Source organism: Myodes glareolus, chromosome 10 (assembly GCF_982192425.1).
Source record: "Myodes glareolus chromosome 10, mMyoGla1.1, whole genome shotgun sequence".
NCBI lineage: Eukaryota > Metazoa > Chordata > Mammalia > Rodentia > Cricetidae > Myodes > Myodes glareolus.
Genome location: NC_142035.1, coordinates 24,096,762 through 24,117,469, shown reverse-complemented (window position 1 = coordinate 24,117,469; position 20,708 = coordinate 24,096,762). Strand labels below are relative to the sequence as shown.

Genomic DNA, 20,708 nt, shown 5'->3' with positions numbered 1-20,708 from the left:
TCACCACGTACGCGTGTAGTTCACACACCTCGGTTACACACACTGCGGGAAGGGGGGGGGGCAACACCCTGAGCTGGAATGAGCATTCAGTGTGCCAGTGGACTGCTGAATGAACCAAGGGTTTTATTCGAAATCTTTAAAACTTTGAGGAAATGGGGTGGAAAAGAGTGCTTTGCTGTGTAAGCCTGAGAGCTGAGTGTGTCTGATCCCTGGAGCCCACATGAAGATGGAAGAGAATCAACCCCAGAAAGTTGTCTTCTGACCTCTTTGTGCATGCCCGTACTCACATCACACTGGCAGGAAGATCAGAAATTGAGTCACCTTTGGTAGTTTGCCAGCCTGGGCCACTTGAGACCATGCCTCAAAAACAATAAAGCCCTCACCTGAGACCATGTCTCAAAAACAACAAAGCCCTAAAGTCCTCTTTCCCAGCACTACCTCTTCTCCACTGGCTTTCTCCTGCTGCCGGACATGGAACCAGAAGCTGGGCAGAAAGGGGGAGGGACGGGATGGCAGAGCTTTTCCTGCGAGAACCTGCCTACACCTGGACATCCCAGCCATCTGTCTGTAGCTCTCACTTCCAGCCTCCCCACCAGGGTCTCCATTCCATGGAGGGCACTCAAATCATCATCCCATGCATGCGGGTTGTTTTTAAATGGACTTCAAGGTCAAACGGGTTCAGAAAATGATCACTTGGGCAAATAAGAGGGAGCTCAATTTCTCATATGTTTTTGTGTGATTCAAATTATGAGTCTGATCTTTTAAAAGACATTTCTGCAGGACTCCCAGAAGTGGTGGCTCAGTAAGGCCACTTGCACTCGTTAGAAAGCCATGTTCTACTGTAACCCAGCAAGGGTGTGTGTGTGTGTGTGTGGTCTGTGCACAGAAAAACCAGCTCTAGGTTCAGTAAGAAACCCTGTCTCAGAGGAATACAAAGGAGGGTGTTCACACACCCAATATCCTCTTCTGGGCTCCATGAGCACAGGTACACCACACACACTTAAAACTGTCATATGTGGTAAGCAATATCTTACGTATAGAATAAAGGGTCAAAATTCTTTAGGAACCAGAAATTTTATTTACTCCACCTTCCTTTATTAACATTCCAAACACTATAAACCAAATTAATCTCTTTGTGACCCAGGCTTGGAATAGAAACCATCAGTAACAAAACAGTGACAGACCTTAGCCTGTTTTTTCCAGCCCCCTTTAACCTCCAGCTGTCACCTGTCCCTTCTTGGTTAATTATCTCTTAATTCTCACCCCTGTGAAATAGGGACCAAAAGTACCAACCTCAGTATTCTGAGATTTAAAAAGACGGCCCAATGGTAAATAAGCCAAGCTCTGAGGAACCTTCCAGCTCCAGTGGTTCCCACTCTCTGGTAGAGCGCCTTCTCTGGTCCCAGGCTGAGAAACCAAGCACACAGATCTAAAGACCAAGTAAGAGCCTGGATGGTAAAGTGCGTGGGCTTGTGACCACCACTAGCCGCATCCAGCCTCAAGGCTTCCAAGGCTCATGTCCCCTGTGGATGGCTCCTGACTGGAGACTCTCAGTTCCCCTTGCCACACCTGGAACCGTATGAAGGACACAACAGAAGCCAAAGACAGTAACCAGCCCCATGGACAACATTGGTGAAGCAACTGCGAAGCTGGTGACATGTGCTCTTGGGAAAGAAGCAGGGCCTGGACCAAGGATGGCAGCTGGAAGGTGAAGGGCAGTCCCGGCTCTCAGTAGCGGTAGTGATCAGGCTTGAAGGGGCCATCAATGGGCATGCCCAGATACTGGGCCTGCTTCTCAGTCAGCTTGGTCAGCTTCACATTCAGCTTGCCCAAGTGGGCTTCGGCCACTGCCTCATCCAGCTGGAGAGAAACAGAAAAATCTGGAGTTAGTGTCATGTTCTAGTACACTTACCTGCACCTAGCCAACAGAAACTGCTGGGGGTGGGGGCTGCAAGTCCTCATTATACCTTGTTCTAGCCTCACGGCCAGCTTCACAGTGTGATGTCTTAGCTGCCCAGAGAACCAAGCACACCCTCCCATCATATAGTTCTGGTGGCACCACCAGTCGCATCTCCTCACCCTCTAACTAAAGCAGCTAGCCAGAATGCATCCTGAAATGAACTATGGCCTAGGACATGTTTTATTATCAGCTGAGGCACTCTCTGACACTCTGCCTACATCCCAGCCAGAGTGCTTTTACATTCCCAAGCAGTTTTATGTTCACTGTTCTTGGAGCTTCACAGCATTCCCAAGATGTAGGAAGGGATGGATGATGCCTACATCAACAGACAAGGAGCCTAAAGAAAGTGCTTAACGGTTCAAGCTAGATGCAAGTAAAGGCAAGATGGGCTTAACCTGGAATCCCTATTGTTAGAAGCAGAATGAAGGCCTCCTATGCCTGGCCAGTCTAGCTCGGGACACCTTTCTTCTCACAGCACCCTACCAGTGTGCCACATAGGGGTGACTACCTGGGCAGCTGGAGCCGGATTCCCAGGAGAGCACACCAGCCTCTAAAGCTTGGTTTCCTCATTTGGAGGGCACACATAATAAATACCCACCTTTGAAGCTGTCACAAAGATCATGGTGCCTCCTATCATCATTAACTAAGGTACCAAAGAACCCTTAGATGCATGCATCTTACAGACATGCCCAGCTGACCACCCAAGTGCTAGGATGCAGCTAAGGGATGTTCATGTAGCATGTAGGAGAACCTGGGCTCCAGGTCCAACACCACAAAACGAACAAACAAAAACCCAAGACAAGCTCTTGCCTTTAATCCCAGTTCTCAGGAGGCAGAAGCAGGCAGACCTAGGAGTCAAGGCTAGCCTAGTCTACACACTGAGATCCAGGTCGATCAGGGCAATGATAGATTCTGTCTCAAAATCAAAGATGAACAAACCAAATGGGGCACATCCATTTTTTTAAAAAAACTACAATATGTTGCCCTTTTTTAAAAATTATTTCATATCAAGACCTTAGCATATGGCTTCTCTTCAAAGCTCAGAGGCCTTGTCTGGTAGAGCTGTGTCCTGGGCTTGTGACAGCCGAGTGATAGCCACCCCTTTACTTGGCACATATATTCTTCAACTGTTCACCTCCCACCCGGCCTACTTTACCAAGTACCCGCCCAGTCCTTGCAGACATGTGGAAATCCTCGCCGATATTCAGGAAAGTGCTCTTGCCTTCCCTTTACAATTGAGGAATGGAGACACAGCTCCAGACCTGTGAGCCACACTCCACAGCTCATGGCACTATGGGTGTGGCTCCAGGGAGCACTGAGGACTCTGGAGGACAACGAAGAGGGCATACAGATAAACACTTAATATGCTCTAGCAAACCCACACAGGGAGCCCAGGAACCAGCACATAAGCCTTGGTTTGCAGTAAAGTCAAGAGCTTACCTTCTTAGGCAAGAAGTGAACCCCAATGGGGTATTTATCTGGGTGGGTCCACAGCTCAATCTGTGCCATCACCTGGTTTGTGAAGGAGTTGCTCATCACAAAGCTGGGATGGCCCATGGCACAACCCAGGTTGACCAGTCGGCCTTCAGCCAGCAGGATGATTCGGCGCCCATTCTTCAGCCAATAGCGGTCCACCTGCAAGTCCCCAGGGCAACAGTAAGGGCTGGTGGGCACTACCCATCTCTGCCCACCTCCTACCCTGCATAAGATGACCTGAAATGCCCCCAAACAACCACCCTACAGAGCTAGCACATACAATAAACCAGTCTGTTCTGAGAACTTAATGAATTCAGACAGACCTATAAAGCATTTGGCATACTTAGGAGGTAACAGCGAGTACTGTCATTACTGCCATATAGCCTGTATTGAATCCTTTATACATATATGACTATCATTTTTTAAAATTTATTTTTATTTTATGTGCACTGGTGTTTTGCTATGGGTGCCAGGTCCCCTGGAACTGGAATTACAGACAGCTGTGAGCTGCCATGTGGGTGCTGGAAGAGCAAGCAGTCAGTGCTCTTAACCACTGAGCCATCTCCCCAGCCCCATATGACTATCATTTAAGTGCTTCATCTTCCCCTTTCACAAATAAACTGAAGTTTACAAGGCTGAGTCACTTGTTCAGAGCTACACACTAGGCTGCAATCTGAGCCTTGACCATTGGAGGGAGGCCTGGTCTCATGTTCTCAATTGTCATTAAAAAGCTGAATGCAGGATGGTGAGATGGCTCAGTGGGTAAAGTTGCTTGCGTTCAATCCCTGAGAACCACACGGTGGAAGGGGAGAATCAACTATGATAGGCTCCTCTAACCTCCACATGCAAGTATATATGTGCTTACACACACATGAACATAAAATGACTGAGTAAAATGTAGCTTTGTGTGTGTGTCAGTATATATACATATGTTAGTATCAGTGTGGGTGTATATGTGTATACACACACACACACACACACATATGTCAGTATAAATACATATATTTGATCAAATGCAAGGCTGGAGATGTGGATCACTTGGTAAGAGAATGCTTGCCTAGCTTACATGAAGCACTGGGTTTAATCTCCAGCTCTACAAGGCAAAAAAGAACTTAACTTAAAAGCTCTTAACATACAAATCCAAAAAATTTTCTGGGAACATTACTTTTATAATCAGGTAAATAAATAAACCAACAATAAATAAAAGCCAAATTAAGTTGATAAACCCCAAAGGAATGCCCTGCAGCAAAGCTGTCCTTTCTCTAGCTCAATTAATGGCTTACTCTGCACAGAACTGTTCTAGACAGACATGCAATGTCCCTTTCCTGGCCTCCCCCATCCTGACCCTGCTGCCAGCTCAGCCCACGCCCTTCAGCTGCCCGCATGCCTGCCTGGCTGTGAGCACCCTCAGGGCCTTATCTCTTTGTTCACCGCTGTATGTGATCTGCACTCACAAGCACAAGTGGGCTTTCTCATACAGCAAGGTCACTGTGCACCGCACACATGCTGATACCTTCAAGGGCAACTGAGACCTCAGCATCAACTCTGATACCTCAAACCTAGCTCTGAAACCAGAATTCTCCAACGTACACCCCACTCTCTAGGTCACACCAGCTTCCATGGCGGGCAACCTGCAAGCCTACTCCCCCTCCTCAGCCCTTCACTGCCAGCGCGGCGGAGAAGGCCGGGGCTTCTCACCTGGGGCTTGATGTTCACCTTCTCCACAGCATTCTCATTGAGCCACTTCACGTCAATCTCCACATCAAAGTGTCCAATGTTACACACAATGGCATCATCCTTCATCTGCTCAAAGTGCCTGGAAGGGAGCCCAACCCTGTGAGAGAGCGGAGACCAAGAACAGCCCCAGCCTGTGTGCCTTTGCTCCCTAGGACTCCCACCCGGTACCTACCGGCCAAGGATGATGTCAACACAGCCTGTGGTGGTGACAAAGATGTTGCCCTCCTTACAGGCCTCATCCATGGTGGTCACCTCATAGCCTGCACGGACAGTGAGCGTGTGTTAGCAAAGGTGGCCTCACCCTTGTTCTAGCCCCAACAGCCAACCCTTACTCTACCATACCCTCCATGGCAGCTTGCAGTGCATTGATGGGGTCAATCTCGGTGATGATGACTCGGGCCCCAAAACCCCTCAGGGCCTGGGCACAGCCCTTGCCCACGTCACCATAGCCTGCTACCACTGCCACCTTGCCCGCAATCATCACATCTGTGGCCCGTTTGATGCCATCTATGAGGGACTCCCGGCAGCCATAGAGGTTGTCAAACTTGCTCTGAAAGGAGAAGGGGCGAGGGGACCATGGGGACAGGCAAGACCCTGAGGCCAGGCCTTAAAGCATCCCACAGGGCTGAGACTTGAGCCCACTCAGTCAGCCTGGACAGACCCCTAAGAATCTTCTCCACTAGACAAAGCCAATATGTCCTTCCTCCTCATCAGCCTCATTGTTCTCTGCTGGTCTAGAAGTCTTTCTAGGAAATCAATGCCCAGGACAGGTTGCTGAGTCTAAGAATTGCTTAACTTTGAAGCTATTGCTAACCAAAGCCACAATATCCCTGCACAGCTGTGACCCAGCACACTCACCATCCTCAGACTGTTGCCCCATCTCCCCTCCTGGCCACCCTTCTTCAGAGATCCACTCCTCAGCTCACTGGGCAACTAACAACGGGAGCTGACTCTTCCCCAGGGCTCACCTTGGTGACAGAATCATTGACATTGATGGCAGGCACCTTCAGTATCCCATTGGCCATCATCTTGTAGAGGTTGTGGACCCCAGTCGTGGTCTCCTCAGAGATGCCTCGGATGCCTGAACGAGAGAGGGACAGCATCAGAGAAGACATCTCTACCCATAACCCTTTCACTCCCTAGTGTCCCCTCTCCTTCAGTTCACTCAGTCACCGTGGCCAGCAAAAGGGAGGCACCATCTGCTGTCCTACAGAATCCTAATGACGCACGCCCCCAACATCTTCCACCCAGCACTGTGCAGTGCTGACACCATGCCCAGTCGTCCTGTCCCAGCCTAGAGTACTCTCCAGAGAAGGCTCCCTTCATTTACTAGCCATGGCTAGTTTCGTACAGTCAATCTTTTCCTACCTCAGGGCCTTTTGTACTCTCCAAACTCCATCCTCCTCCTCCCTGTCACAGTCAACAAAGCTGTTTCTCTGTGACCATTCCTAGCCCTGCCCTGCGCCGGCCTTGGCTTATAAACTCAGCCAGCTCTATCCCCACCCCAATTACCCTGGCTTTACATCACAGGTCAGAAGACAGCCTCCATGCCTGCAGGAGCCTCCTGTCTTCCAGTTCTATGGAGAATCCGTGTCTGTGAAGGAGCAGGCTCCCTTCAGCCCACCTGCTTACCTGACAGAAGTTGCGGGTATTTGGTGTGGATGAGGTTGGTGAGGTCGCCACCATCGTCCAGAATCATGTTGAGGGGGCCGTCTTTGAAGTGCAGTGTCTGCTCAATGCACCACAGGTACTCTTCGTCCGTCTCACCCTTCCAGGCAAACACTGGAGGAGAGCGGCACATGAGAGCCAGCCGGCAGGGGGGAGCCATTGCTGTGTCCTTCCTAGTTCCCATGCCTAGCTACGTCCAGCCCTTACCAAAACAGCAGTGGGAAATACACAGCCCAAAGCTAAGCAGATCTAAGCCCAAACCCTGGCTCAGAACTTTCCAGCCATGTGACCTTGAGAAACTCATACGACACAGTTTCCTCCTCTATAAATGCGGCCTGTAATAGCGTACATCAAGTGACACAGAGACCGTGCATGGCCCTAGACATAGGTGTCCAGAAATAATTTTCCCTTTTGCATCTCCTTCTGCCTGGGCTCCATGAAGTAGGGGTACTGGCCCCTACAGAACAGGACTCCCACCCAGAGGGACATCCAACTCACTGGGCACCAGTAAGATCCTGGTTTGCTCACTGAAAGGTCTTGAGGGACTGGCAGTCTCAGTGGTGGGTAACTCCAGGTTATGCCTGGTCAAAGTTGCCCAGCACATGCTACTATAGATGGAGCCTCCTCTGTGCCAGGCACAGTAACTGCTCTGGGTCCGTTCTCAGGTTCCCCCATGCAAACCCCAAGAGGAAGCATTGCCATCACCACTTATAAAACCCTAAGAGAGACTAGGGAACGCAGCACTGAGCCCTGGAAAGCAGCGCCTGAAGCAAGGGCGCAGGCTGCTGGCTGCTGCTCCTCCCAGCATGTGGAACTCCACAGGTGTAGGGTGCAAGAGTCTCCTGTTTACACAGGACACTGGCCAAGTAGCCGGCTGCCTCCCTCCCCACAATTGTAGAAGATAATGCTGTTAAAGCAAGGCCTCTTCTGAAGGAGGGCCTCTGAGCCTCGCCAAGGTGGGGAGTGCTGACAGGCACTCAGCCCTGTGAGGAATCCCTCCCACTGACCCCCTACCTACAGCTCCTGCCCCCAAATGTATGAGTGTTTTGTCTACAAGAATGTCACTGTACCCTGTGCTTGCCTGGGGCCTGAGGAGGACAGAAATTATATTGATTTCCTGGGTCTGGAATTACATACAATCGTGAGCTGCCATGTGGGTGCTAGGAATTGAACCCGGGTCCTCTGGAGGAACAGCCAGTGCTCTTAACTGCTGAGCCATCTCTCCAGTCCCCTGATAAAGTTTTGTTTTGTTTTTGGTTTTTCAAGACAGAGTTTCTTTGTAGCTTTTGAGGCCTCTTCTGGAACTCTACAGAAACCAAGATGGCCTCAAACTCACAGAGGTCCACCTGCTTCTGCCTCCCGAGTGCTGGGATTAAAGGTGTGTGCCACCACCGCCCGCTTAAAGATTCTTGTATACTTTATTTAATCTAACAAGTCCTATCAGCCCTACTCCCACCCTGCCTCAGTCCAGACAGACATGTACCATTCTGCAACAGTCTGAGACAAAGTCTTTGCTCTTTAACCTGGTCGCTCCTAAACTACCATACCTCAGTCAGTGCACCTGAGACTCTTGTTCTGCCTTACGCCTCACCAGCTCCTTAGAAAATGATCCAGAGTCCCCCTAAGGGACGTCCCCACCCTCTGCTCCATGTGGCTCCCAATCTTCAGATCCTTTCCTTCGAGACCACAAGCTCAGCGGTCAGTAAGTACCTTCCATGGGGTCTGAGGTGGGAGGACTATAAATCAATAGGCTAAGGGCCTCTGTTTGCACATGGAAGCCTTTACTACAGGGGTCAGTGAAAAAGCAAAGTGCTTTATCCATGCCCACATACCCCACAGCGAGCCCGCTCACCTGGAATGCCAGCCTTGGCAATGGCAGCTGCTGCATGGTCCTGCGTGGAGAAGATGTTGCAGCTGGACCACCGCACCTAGAAGGGCCAGGAAAACAAGGCTGTTGGGCACTGGTGACTATGAAGCATCCTGTTAGGAATAGGAAAAGGAAAGCCCTGAAGCCAAGAGTGAAAGGCTGGGGACTCTGGGCAAGTGAATGACTAGAAGCCAAAGCAGTAAAAAGTTATCACTAGAGCTAAAAAAAAAAAAAAAAAAAAAAAAGGCAACAAATCACCGAGCCAAGCATGGTGGTACACCTATATTCCTGAGATTCAAGAGGTAGTGGCAGGAAGATCAGGGCTATATGGGGAATTCCTGGCCAGCCTGAGTTATACAGTGAGATTCTGACTCAGTACACAAACTAGAAAGATGGCTCGGCAGTTAAGGCACTTGCTGCTCTCCTAGAGGACCCTGGTTTGGTTCCAGCACCCACACTGCAGCTCACAACCACCCATAGCCCCAGTTCCAGGGGACCAGCAGAGGGAAATGGTGAGAAAACCCAGGTGACCAGAAGAGGCTCTGCCAGCTACATCTCCTACCAATTCAGTCTTTTCCCGTGGTTGAGCCCAAAGAGGGCAGGGACAGCTGTGGACCTCACCTCAGCACCCAGGGCCACGAGAGTCTCAATGAGGACGGCAGTCTCCACAGTCATGTGCAGGCAGCCAGCAATGCGGGCACCCTTCAGTGGCTTGGACGCCGAGTACATCTCCCGCATACGCATCAAACCGGGCATCTCGTTCTCGGCTATGTCCAGGGCCTTTCGTCCCCAGGCAGCCAGTCCAATGTCCGCTGCAGGAACAAGAAGGCGAGTTCCATGAGCCACCACCACCCCCCCCCCCCGCCACCCAGGGTCATGTTTACCTTTGGGGAGCTCAGGTCTTCTCACTCACCCTAGAAAATGACAGGTGAAGAAAGGAGGCTGCTACAGAAATACTTTATTCTCTCTCTCTCTCTCTCACACACACACACACACACACACACACTGACCCCAGGCTATCAACAATGAGAGCTCCTTCAGAAATCTGAATTTCAAACAACCACCTTTGGCCGTGTCTTCTCCATATACATTACCAACTGGGAGCAGTTCAGACTCTCTAAAGCATTGGTTTTATTAATTTCTGGTGTCCCTTACCCCGTCCCCTTCATGATTTCCCCTTCTTTTTCCAGTTTAGGATACCCTGCTCTCTTAGCCTCTGGGACCTCACTTGGTGAAGCTCACACCCGAAGCTAGGTGGGTGGCTTCATGCCTGGAATCCCAGCACTAGGGAAGCTGAGTGCCATGGTTTTGAGGTCATCCTGAGCTTCACAGAGACCTAGTCTCAAAAACCAAAGTTTCCACCTAGTTAGAGCCATCTCTCCACTGTACCTAAGGCCTGAACTAGCAGAATTGCAGTCACAGGATGAAGGTCTTGCTTACTATAAACATATAACTCAAGGGATACCTGGCACATCCTAGCAATCCCACTACATTTTCCTAGTAAGTTTATCCCCTCCTCCTCACCCCATCGACTGATAATATCACTTCACACTTCTCTGAGGATACAAAATCATCCATCCATGAACTCCACCATCCTCTGTGATTAGACTGGGCATTCTTGGCTGTCAGAAAGGACCAGCTGTCCCTGGTCCCTAATTTTTCTCACCCCTCAGATCTCAACTGTTCCATTACGGGCACCACTGAGGTGATTACTTATGCTCAGGTTTCTCACAGGAGCAGGGACCCCACTACCGACTCTGAAATGCTTGCTTTCCCTTGGCATCCGATTCTCCCTTCTCCCTCCTTCCTTCCTGGCTGCTCTTCACCTGATATACTCTAGGAGGCCTGGGGTCCCTCTCCAACTCCTGCCAATTAAGTTCTATTCAGATGATTGTAAATGCCTTCCCTCCAACTCCTGCCAATTAAGTTCTGTTTGGATGATTGTGAATACCTTCCCTGGGGTGATGACTCCCACGTATTTACCTCCAGTGCAAACTTCTCCCAGGAATTTGAGACTCACAAAATCCAACTGCTGACTCAGCACCTCTGGACTGGTGTCCAATTATTATCCACCAAGTACGAGGCTTCAAGACTGCTTGGCCACACACCCTCAATCTTCCCATTTTAGGAAATGAAACCACCACTCAATCTGCCACTCCGGCCAAAAACCTGTATGTAAGATTTCCCGCTTCCATTTTTGCTTCTGTCAGCATGTTTTTTGTTTCTTGTTCCTGAAACTCTGTGAAACTCACTATGTCGAGCAGCCTGGCCTCAAACTCACAGATAACTAACTGCCTGCCCCTGTGTCCCAAGTGCTGCGGTTAAAGGTATGGGCCACTATGCCCCACCTCCACCAGCTTGTTTGTCACCGAGCATCCCACCCTAGCCTAAAGGACCACTTCTCAGCTGGACCCACAAGCAGCGTCATAGTTGGTCCCCTTTGTTCCCACATATGACGCTCCTCACTTACAGCCCAGGGAGAAACTTCTAAAAATGTAAAATCCTAGTCCTGACCTGGGCCTCAGGCCCCTCCCGAGTCTACCACCCGCTTCTCTCCACCTTGTTCTGTCACTAGCAGCTCAGCCACAGACCTCTCCCCTCATCGCGCTTGAACACAAGCAGTTAACCGGGAAGACTAATGCCAGATGCAGTACCTGGCTCAAAACACCTGGAAAGGGAGGGGCTGGAGAGACGGTTAACGGTTAAGACCACTGACTGCTCTTCAAGGGAACTGGGGTTCAATTCCTAGCAGGTCACAGAGCGTCACAACCGTCTTTAACTCCAGTTTCAGGGGATAGAACGTTTTCTTCTGGCCTCCGTGGGCACCACACGTATGTGGTACAGACACGCATGCAGGCACAACACCCATACACATATAATAAAAATGAGAAAGCAAAAAAAAACTTGAAAATGGGCCAAGCTGACTCAAAACAGAAGCATTAAGACGAGTCAGGACTTTACTCGCAGTGAGGTAGGTCATCTACAGAGTTCCAAAGGAGGTATCATTTGTCTTCTGAAAGAGCCTACTGGCCCACTATAACGACATGTACCTATAAAAATCAGTGCTCTGGAGGATAAAGGAAGTTTAATGAGTTCAATGCCAGCTGAGGCCCAAAAATCAAGCAAACAAAATGGTAGCATGAAGACCATAGAGACCTGTGGGGAGAGAGGAGAGCGGGGCTGGCAGGCATGAAGAGTGAAAGGCGACAGATCTCCCACACAAGGAGGCTGTGCTACACTATTTAGGTCTATCTGCCTCAACCTTGTAGCTGGGTCACTTCTATATCTCCAGTGACCAGCAAAGAGAAGGAACTCAGAAAATGTTTACTGCTAAAACTAAATGAGCAAAGATTCATAGAGGGTTGGCCCAGGACAAGGATGGCAAAAAGGAAGAAAAGGAGGGAAGAAAGGAGGAAGAGAGGGAGGGAAGGATGGAGGGAGGGAGATGAAGCTAGTCTAACTCCCAGCATTTATAGTCTCCAGCCAGTCAGAGGCCGGACTCAAGGCCTTCCTGGAGAGGACAACGGGTTTTGTGCTTTCCTGCTTAAATCCCATTCCATCTACTATCACCTGTCCCTCTAGCTAGAAATGATTCTTTCAAAGCCCCTGTGACCAAACTCTGGAGCTTGGTGCCAAGAGAACCAGAGGTCGCAGAAGTTCCCAGAAACACAGGTCAAAAAGAACAAGTCAAAAGGACCCGTGTGTCCCTTCCCAAACCTGCCTCATCAGACTGAGGATAATCAGGCCGAGCCTTACTGTACACCCAAGGATTAGAACACCACACGGACAAGGTCTAGTGCACAGCATGCCCTCCTTAGTGGACCTCCACCCCGAAAGTCAAGACCCCAGCCTCCAAATCCAGCCTCCTATTCATTCAAGCTGTGGTCCTCCAACCCCTTCTCAGTAGGACAAGTTCCCATTCTAGCTGTTCCACCAGGACAACACTGACTTAAACCTTTCTGGGCCTCAGTTTCAGCTTCTACTCAATGGAGACAATAATCTACTCTGGCAGCTGGTTAACCATTTTAATAAGAATTTTCCAAGAGACTTCCTCAGGTTCCTCCTCGGTATAATGGGGTAGCATCCATTTCATGCTCGTGACCCTCCCCAATTTTATGGCGTCTTGAAATGACCTTAAAAGCCAGCCAGCCTGAATTGCTTTGGTTTTGTTTGTTTGGTCTGTAGTTTGGTTCTGATAGGGTCTCCCTGTTTTGTCCAGGTTGGTCTGGACTTCACTGTGCGCCGCAGAAGTGAACGCTGGCATTACAAACCTGTGTCACTAAGCCTAGCCTGAACTGAACTGTGCTGAAATTTCATTAGGGTTGTTCCAAGAGTGTTTGTTCCCTTGCATACAGACAGCAGCGAAAGGGATGAGCCCTGAGGTCATGACGTATTGGGTACAAATTCTAGCCAACCGCTTCCCAGTTGCAAGATTCTGGGAAAATAACCTCTATACCTCTGGAGTTTCATCGTAAAAGGAGACTCGTTCCTTCCCTAAGGAGCTATAATAATAAAAAGGATTAGTCTAGAATAATGTTACAAGGCGGTGCCGAGCCCATTGGAAACACTCAACTGAACGTTTGTTTACTCAGTCATCCTTCCATCACCGGAAGGAAACGAAGAGGAATTTTTAAGCACTCTAAATTTTCTTTTGGTCATCCACCAGATATAGTCCCACAGACTGAGCTGACCCCAAGTCCCCAGTGCACCGGGGACTTGCCTTCCGGGCCTCTCCTCACTAACACCTGAAACACCAGCGCGCTCTCCGGCCCCGCTCAAGGCCCGAAAGGTGGTGGACCCTTTTTGGGGGCCACACAGCCCGCCAGATGCCGGAGCCAGACCCGCTAGGGCCGCTTCCCCAAGGGCCAGTCTCTCCACTAGCAGCACGCTGCCTAACCAAGAATGGTAGCCCGCGCCACGGCTCGGGGCGCCTGCTGCAGGGCACGCCGGGACTTGTAGTCCGTGGCTGCTTCCCACTCCTAGTTCTCGGCGGAGCGTGGACTCCAATCCCCAGGCACCTGCGCGGCCTAGGGGTCCCGGGCGCCCCGAGGCCGGTGCCTCGACCAGACGTGGGTTGGTACGGACAACAAGCCCAGGGTGGGGAGCCGAGTCGCCACGAAGGACTGCACCCCTGGGACTCACCGACTTTGTAGGGCAGTTTTTCAGACATGCTGGCGGCGCTTCCGCTAGGACTGATGAACTCAGTGAAAGGGGCCGGACGGCGTGGGGCAGGGATCTACGCCTGGCGCCGGCGGCTTTAAATATCTTCTAATTTGAATATTCATGAGTCTCGTTGGGGCTGAGACTTGGGGGCGGAGTCTGGCTCGAGGTGAATAGCTGTGCAGCAGCGGGGTTGGACTTCGATCCCTCCCACAAAAATTATAAATTTTATGCTGTGTGACCTTTGGACTCCTGGCACCCGGCTGGAAGGGAGCGTGGAGAGAGGCGGTTCTTCTCCCATTCGTTCAATCAGTGAACCAGAGGTCAAAACGATGCAGAACTTTCAGGCCAATTTACTTCACTGAGCCTTAATTTCTTCTGGTATATTTGGCCGAAGACTACCAGTACAGAGCTGGGTCTAATGGTACATGGCCTGTAATCCCAACTCTCGGGAGACAGAGCCAGAAGGATCGTCACAAGTTCAAGGCCAGTCTGGTCTACAACTAGTTAGTTCCAGGCCAGCTTGGGCTCCAGAGTGAGGTTTCAAAAAGAAAGTTAAGAAAAATTACAAGTTGCAATGTGTCCCTCTCTCTTCCTCCCTCTCTTGCCCACCCCCACTCCCTCCTCAATAAGTCCCCGTTCCACTATCGTGTCTTTTCGTTGTTTCTGTTTGGTGACCCCCAACCGCCCACACGGAAATGAGTGTAGTGCTTTCCACAAGAGCAAAGGCAGCTAGCCAATGGCTCAGCGGCCATAACTGCCAGTAGCTTTCCTGAAGGAGCCAGGCGCCGCGTTGTGTGCAAACACCCACCATCTCTGGGGAGTTCAGCTGGCCCCCTTGTGAACGGATTGTCCCAGCCGGACTTGTTTACTGTTTATTACATCTCTTCGTGGAGCAGAAAGGAGGGTCACAAGCCCTCCCCTGAGTCTTCAGTTGCACCTACTACCTGCTGTGTGCAACTCTGCCTTAATTGAACATGATCTCAGGAAGGGGTTGGAGATTATAACCAGGGAAGGGGGCTCCAGCTACCTGGCTACTGGAGAATCCCTCAAACCTGTTGGATAGAAGCTTTCCAGGTGTCGCCTTCAGGGGGACAACTTAAGAACCCCTCACCTGTGCTTTGTCAGGAAGCTCAGTGAACTGTTTCCCCAGAGTCATCTTTGGCAGAATCGTGACTCTGTTTATGTGGGGAAAAGAGCAGACTTTGCCTATGTACCTCCTGAGAAGGAATATTAGCAACATCTTACAAGGCCCTCCCCCAATCATGACTGAATGTTGCTGGGATCTTGTGCAGGTCCTCAGCCGTGACCCAGGGCTTCTGTATCAGTTCCTATTTCCAGGTTCCTGCCCTGAGTTCCTGCCGTGACTGCTCTCAGTGATGCATTCTTACTTGGAAGTGTAAGTTGAAATAAACTCTTCCCCAGGTTGCTTTTGGTCGTGGTGCTTACCGAAGCAGCAGAAGCAATCTAGGACACCCTCCCTCTCCCTACTCCACCCTCTTTCCTTTCCCCCCTGCCCCATCCTTGTTACCCCATTGCCACCTCAGGTGCTGAGTCTCCAAATAATGCACAGCCTGAAGATTTAATCCCCATCTCTGCTCATTGGCCTCCATAGTGACAAGTATCACAAACTCTACTATTACAAAACCATGAACCAAAATCAATCTCTCCTACACACACACACACACACACACACACAAACACACACACCACCACCACCACGACCACCACCACCACTCTTCCCTTTCCTTTCTCTCTCCTCTCTTCTTTGTTTTCTCTCGTCTGTCATCTCCCCTCCATCCAAACCATTATGTAGTCCAGACTAGTCTTGAACTCAATATGTTGCCCTGTCCCACCTCAAACTTGAGATCCTCCTGCCTCAGCTTCTCAAGTACTGAGATTACAGGCTTGGCCTAACCATTTCTCCTGGTAAACTGATTGTCTGGAGTATGTTGTTATAGTTACAGAAAACTAACTAACACAGAAGTGTTCTTCTGTTTTCTAAAACAGACTATATAGAATGCCTATTAACGCTTATAAAAACTTCTATTTGTACTATGTGTGTGCCCTTGAGATTATGTGCACCACCTGTGTGCAGGTGCCCTTGGAGGCCAACGGGGACCAGATCCCCTAGAACTGGAATTACAGGGAGTTGTGATCTACCTGATATGGATCAACTTAGAAATCAAGCCTGGGTCCTCAGCACAAGCTGTAGTCACTCACAACCACTCAGCCTTCTTTCCAGTCTCTATCAACTCTAATCTTTTGGTTTAGTTTTGTTTTGCTTTGTGACAAGGTTTCTCTATGTAAGAGCTTTGGCCATCTTGGCACTCCTTCTGTAGACCAGGCTAGCCTCGAACTCACAGAGATCTACCTATCTGTCTCCTGAGTACTGGGATTAAAGGCATGTGCCAACACCGCCCAGAAACTCTCTAATCTTTAGTTGTTCTTCTCAATGAAACTACTTGGGCTTGGACATTTCTTTCTTGAGAGTGTTGAATATAAAATCAGCTTTATTTTTTTACAGTTTATTTATTTATGTATTTCTGTGTGTGCAAGCCACCACAGCTCCACAGCTTGCACGTGGGGTTCAGAGGGCAACTGTGGGGCTCAGTTCTCTCCTTTTACTTCTGTGGGTCCCAGGGATCACACTCAAAGCATCAGGCTTGGTGACGAGTACCTTTGTCCACTACGCCAGCTTGCTGACCTCTGATCTGAGTTTGTTGGGTTTTTTTTTTTTTTAGAATTTATTATTTTATGTTCATTGGTGTGAGGGTCAGATGTCCTGGAACTGGAGTTACAGGCAGTTGAGAGCTGCCATGTGGGTGCTGGGAATTGAACTCAGGACCTCTGGAAGAGCAGCCAGTGCTCTTAACCGCTGAGCCATATCTCCAGCCCTGATCTGAGTTTTTTTTTGTTTTTCCAACACAGGGTTTCTGTGGCTATCCTGGAACTCACTTTGTAGACCAGGCTGGCTTCCTCTGCCTCCCAAGTACTGGGATTAAAGGTGTGCACCACCACTGCCTGGCTCTTGTTTTATTTTTTTATAACATTTAAACACTTTTATAACACTTAAACTTTGTACTCTTATTATTGTGTGCACATATGATGTATGTGTGGGTACACATGTCATAGCAAGCATATGGGTCAGAGGACAACTTCACGGAATTCATTCTGAATTTGATTTCCAGAATCCAAGTTTAGGAAACAAAACTGGGGGCTGGAGAGATGGCTTGGCAGTTAAGAACACTGACTGCTCTTCCAGAGGACCCAGGTTCAATTCCCAGCACCCACATGGCAGCTCACAACTGTCTATAAACTCCAGTTCCAGGGGATTCAACACCCTCACACAGACATACATGCAGGCAATACACAATGTACATAAATAAAAATAAATTAATAAAAAAAGAGTATTTGACAAAGAGTCTGTACAATTTAAAAGAAAAAATGACCTGAAAGCCTCCTCCAGAGAACTAAACTTCATGGTACCTGAAGGCACCATGCAAGCTTTCTAAGGAGGGAAGGAACCAATAGTTGTACTCAGCTATGACACCTTTGAACCAGAACAACAATCAACATGGCGCAATAACCCTAGGTGCAGCAGTGGCACAGGTGCCAGCCGCTCTCAAATTAGACTCACAGCCTTCTCAACAAGAAGGAAATCATGCCTGGCACTAGAAACCTGACCACCTACCCAGGGCTAGGGAAGTTGTGCATCTTGGAGGAGGACCTACAGCCGTCAGCTTACTAAACTATCACGATCACTAACTACATCTTAAACACTTATCCTTATACCCACAGATCCGTGTGGTTCTCATCCCTCACTGAGGAATCTTTACAAAAGACAGAGACCTTTACACAAAACCACAATTGATCGAAATGCAGAAACGTTCATGGAAGAGGGGGCAGAAAGATTATTTTCGAAAGATTTATTTATTATATGTTCTGCCTGCATACCAGAAGAGGGCATCAGATCTCTTTTTCGATGGTTATGAGCCACCATGTGGTTTTCTGGGAACTGAATTTAGGACGTCCGGAAGAGCGGTAAATGCTCTTAATCTCTAAGCCATCTCTCCAGCCCCAGAAGAAAGATTTTAAGAACCAGAGAAACAAGAGGTTTGGTGTGAGATTGTGTGTTCTAGAAATGTCAGAGGAGCTACACCCATGAAGTTTCACCAGTATGGGTGTCTAAGCATCCTGAACAATAATGATACCCATAGATATCATACCATAGGAGAGGAAAAGCTCACCAAGTCCTCAACCCTAGAAAAAAACAACAGGCTACTAAGGAATGCCGAGATAGGAGAAATAGCCCTTCCCAGGGAAGATCACACCAATAGCTTATATTATCCAGTATCAGTCAGCCCTAAAAATGTATACATAGAAGTGACATTATATGGACTGGGCAGGTTGTATTTATGTATTTAGGAATATATATGTGTATGTATGTGTGTGTATGTATGTATGTATGTGTGTATGTATGTACACACACACATCAACAATTAAAGAAAAAGAGGTCATGAATTTAAGGGGGGTGGGATGGCAGGTAGCTTTATGGGGTGGTTGGAGGGAGGAAACGAAAAGGGGAAATGTTATAATTATAATATAATCTCAAAAAATAAAGTAATAATAAAAAATTCTCAAGCCAAACATGGTGGCATATGCTTTTAATCCTAGCATTTGGGAGGCAGAGGCAGGTGAATCTCTGTAAGTTCAAGGCCAGCCTGATCTACAGAGTGAGTTCCAGGACAGCCAGGCCTACACAGAGAAACCCTGTCTTACAAACAAACAAAGATTCTTCTGTGGTTCAATTCTGAAATAAAGCTTTCAAGTAACCAAGTAGAAATATAGTACCACGCACACAAGACAAAATTGGCTGTGGTGGGATGATGTGCATCTGTATTCCCAGCATGTCCCAGCAAGAATGGGAGGCAGAGACAGGAAAATCACCTAGAAGTTCGTGGAAATTTGCAAAGCTTAAGCAGAAACAAGACACCCTGACTTGAAGGTAGAAGGAGAGAACCCAGTCTTGGAAGTTGTTTTCTGACCTCTACACGTTCACTGTGGCATGTGTATGCTGGCGCGCACACACACACACACGAGTGCACACAAAAGTAAACAAGTTCTCCGAGGCTTCTTTTTTGACCTGTGACTATTTAGACATGTATTGTTCAGCTTTGAAAGATTCAGATGTTTTCCCATTATTGTTTTAACATTGATTTCTAGTTTGAGTCTATTGTTGTTAGAGAATATATTCTGTATGGTTTTAATTCTTTTCAGTTTGTTGAGATTTGACCCATGTGGCGGTTAGTGTCTTAGAGTTTCTATTGCTGTGAAGAGACATCATGATTATGGCAATGCTTTTGAAGGACAACTTTTTTTTTAGATTTATTTATTTATTATGTACACAGTGTTCAGCCTCCATGTGTCCCTGCAGGCCAGAAGAGGACATCAGATCTCATTACAGATGGTTGTGAGCCACCATGTGGTTGCTGGGAATTGAACTCAGGACCTCCGGAAGAGCAGTCAGTGCTCTTAACCTCTGAGCCATCTCTCCAGCCCATGAAGGTCAACTTTTAATGGTGGTGGCTTGCTTACAGTTCAGAGGTTCAGTCCGTTGTCGCCATGGCAGCACAGAACAGCATACAGGCGGATATGGTGCTAAAGAAGTAGCTCAGAGTCTTACATCTTGCAGGCAACAGAAAATCAATTCTGTGTCACACTGAGTGAAACTTAAGCAAAAGAGACCTCAAAGCCCTCCTGCACACTGACACACATCCTATAACAAGGTCACGCCTACTTCAATAGAGCCACACGACCTAATAGTGCCATTCCCTTTGGGGGTCATTTTCTTTCCAACTATAGTGTCAATTTTTTTTTGTTTTGTTTTTCAAGATAAGGTTTCTCTGTAGCTTTGGAGCCTGTCCTGAAACTCACTTTGTAGGCCAGGCTAGCCTTGAACTCACAGAGATCTGTAGGTGAAGGAGGCAACTTGTTCTTCCTGGCCGCCCAGCCGCCTGGCTAGCTTTGACCCAAAATAATCACACAGAAACCATATTATTTAAATCACTGCTTGGCCCATTAGCTTTAGCTTCTTATTGGCTAACTCTTACAAATTAGTTTAACCCATTTCTAATAATCTGTGTATCGTCACAAGGCTGTGGCTTACTGGCAAAGTTTTGGCATATCTGATTCTGGCAGCAGCTCCATGATGTCTCTCTGACTCTGACTTGCTTCCTCCCAGCATTCAGCTTATTTTTTCCTGCCTAGCTCTATTCTACTCTATCAGGGGCTCAAGACAGTTACTTTATAACCAATGGTATTCACAGCATACAGAGAGAAATCCTACATCAGAGGTCCTCTTGCCTCTGCCTCCCCAGTGCTGGGTTTAAAGGCATGTGCCACTGTGGTGCCTGCACCACCTGGAACCATGATTGGGCAAGAGTCTGGGGATTAAAAAGCATACAGAGACATGGGTCATTCTTGAAACAAGAATGCCAATTTTATTGTGTTCTAGGGCAGCTTATATGGGGCTCTCCTTGACTAATGGCCACACCCCAGCTCTAGGGACTTTTCAGCTGCAAGCCCACCAGAAACCACTCCCCTGCCATCAGGAACTCATGAGGGTCTCGTGCTCAGAGCAGCTGCAAGCACAGGAAAACTAGTTGTTCACTCCGGCAGGCAAAGGGTCACAGAAAGTTCAGGGTATGAGAGTCTGTAGTCCCCAACACAACACCACTGCCCAATTTAAAATGTCAATTTTTAGCTTGTCAACTGTCAACTTGAAAATTCTAAAAATCACTTGGTAGATGGGCCCTGGGCATGCCTATGAGGGATTAT

The 20,708-nt window shown here is 48.5% G+C and overlaps 1 protein-coding gene across 1 annotated transcript; it reads right to left on the bottom strand.

Annotated features, from left to right (window-relative positions):
* Positions 1-1,055: 1,055 nt before the first annotated feature.
* Positions 1,056-14,011, bottom strand: Ahcy (adenosylhomocysteinase). The gene is made up of 10 exons (XM_087911086.1): positions 13,851-14,011; positions 9,330-9,520; positions 8,694-8,769; positions 6,806-6,955; positions 6,142-6,254; positions 5,516-5,723; positions 5,346-5,433; positions 5,135-5,252; positions 3,401-3,595; positions 1,056-1,860 (listed from the first exon to the last, which is right to left on the bottom strand). The coding sequence occupies exons 1-10, from the start codon at positions 13,876-13,878 to the stop codon at positions 1,729-1,731; spliced, it is 1,299 nt and encodes a 432-aa protein (XP_087767212.1). The 5' UTR covers positions 13,879-14,011; the 3' UTR covers positions 1,056-1,728.
* Positions 14,012-20,708: the final 6,697 nt, after the last annotated feature.

What these genes read in the sequence shown, in the direction of transcription:
- Ahcy (XM_087911086.1), bottom strand. Translation starts at nt 13,878, where the DNA reads ATGTCTGAAAAACTGCCCTACAAAGTCG. An exon ending in TGCCAAGGCTGGCATTCCAG is followed by an intron (nt 6,956 to 8,693) that starts GTGAGCGGGCTC and finishes GCTCTCCTCCAG; the next exon opens with TGTTTGCCTGGAAGGGTGAG. An exon ending in TCAATGATTCTGTCACCAAG is followed by an intron (nt 5,724 to 6,141) that starts GTGAGCCCTGGG and finishes TTCTCCTTTCAG; the next exon opens with AGCAAGTTTGACAACCTCTA.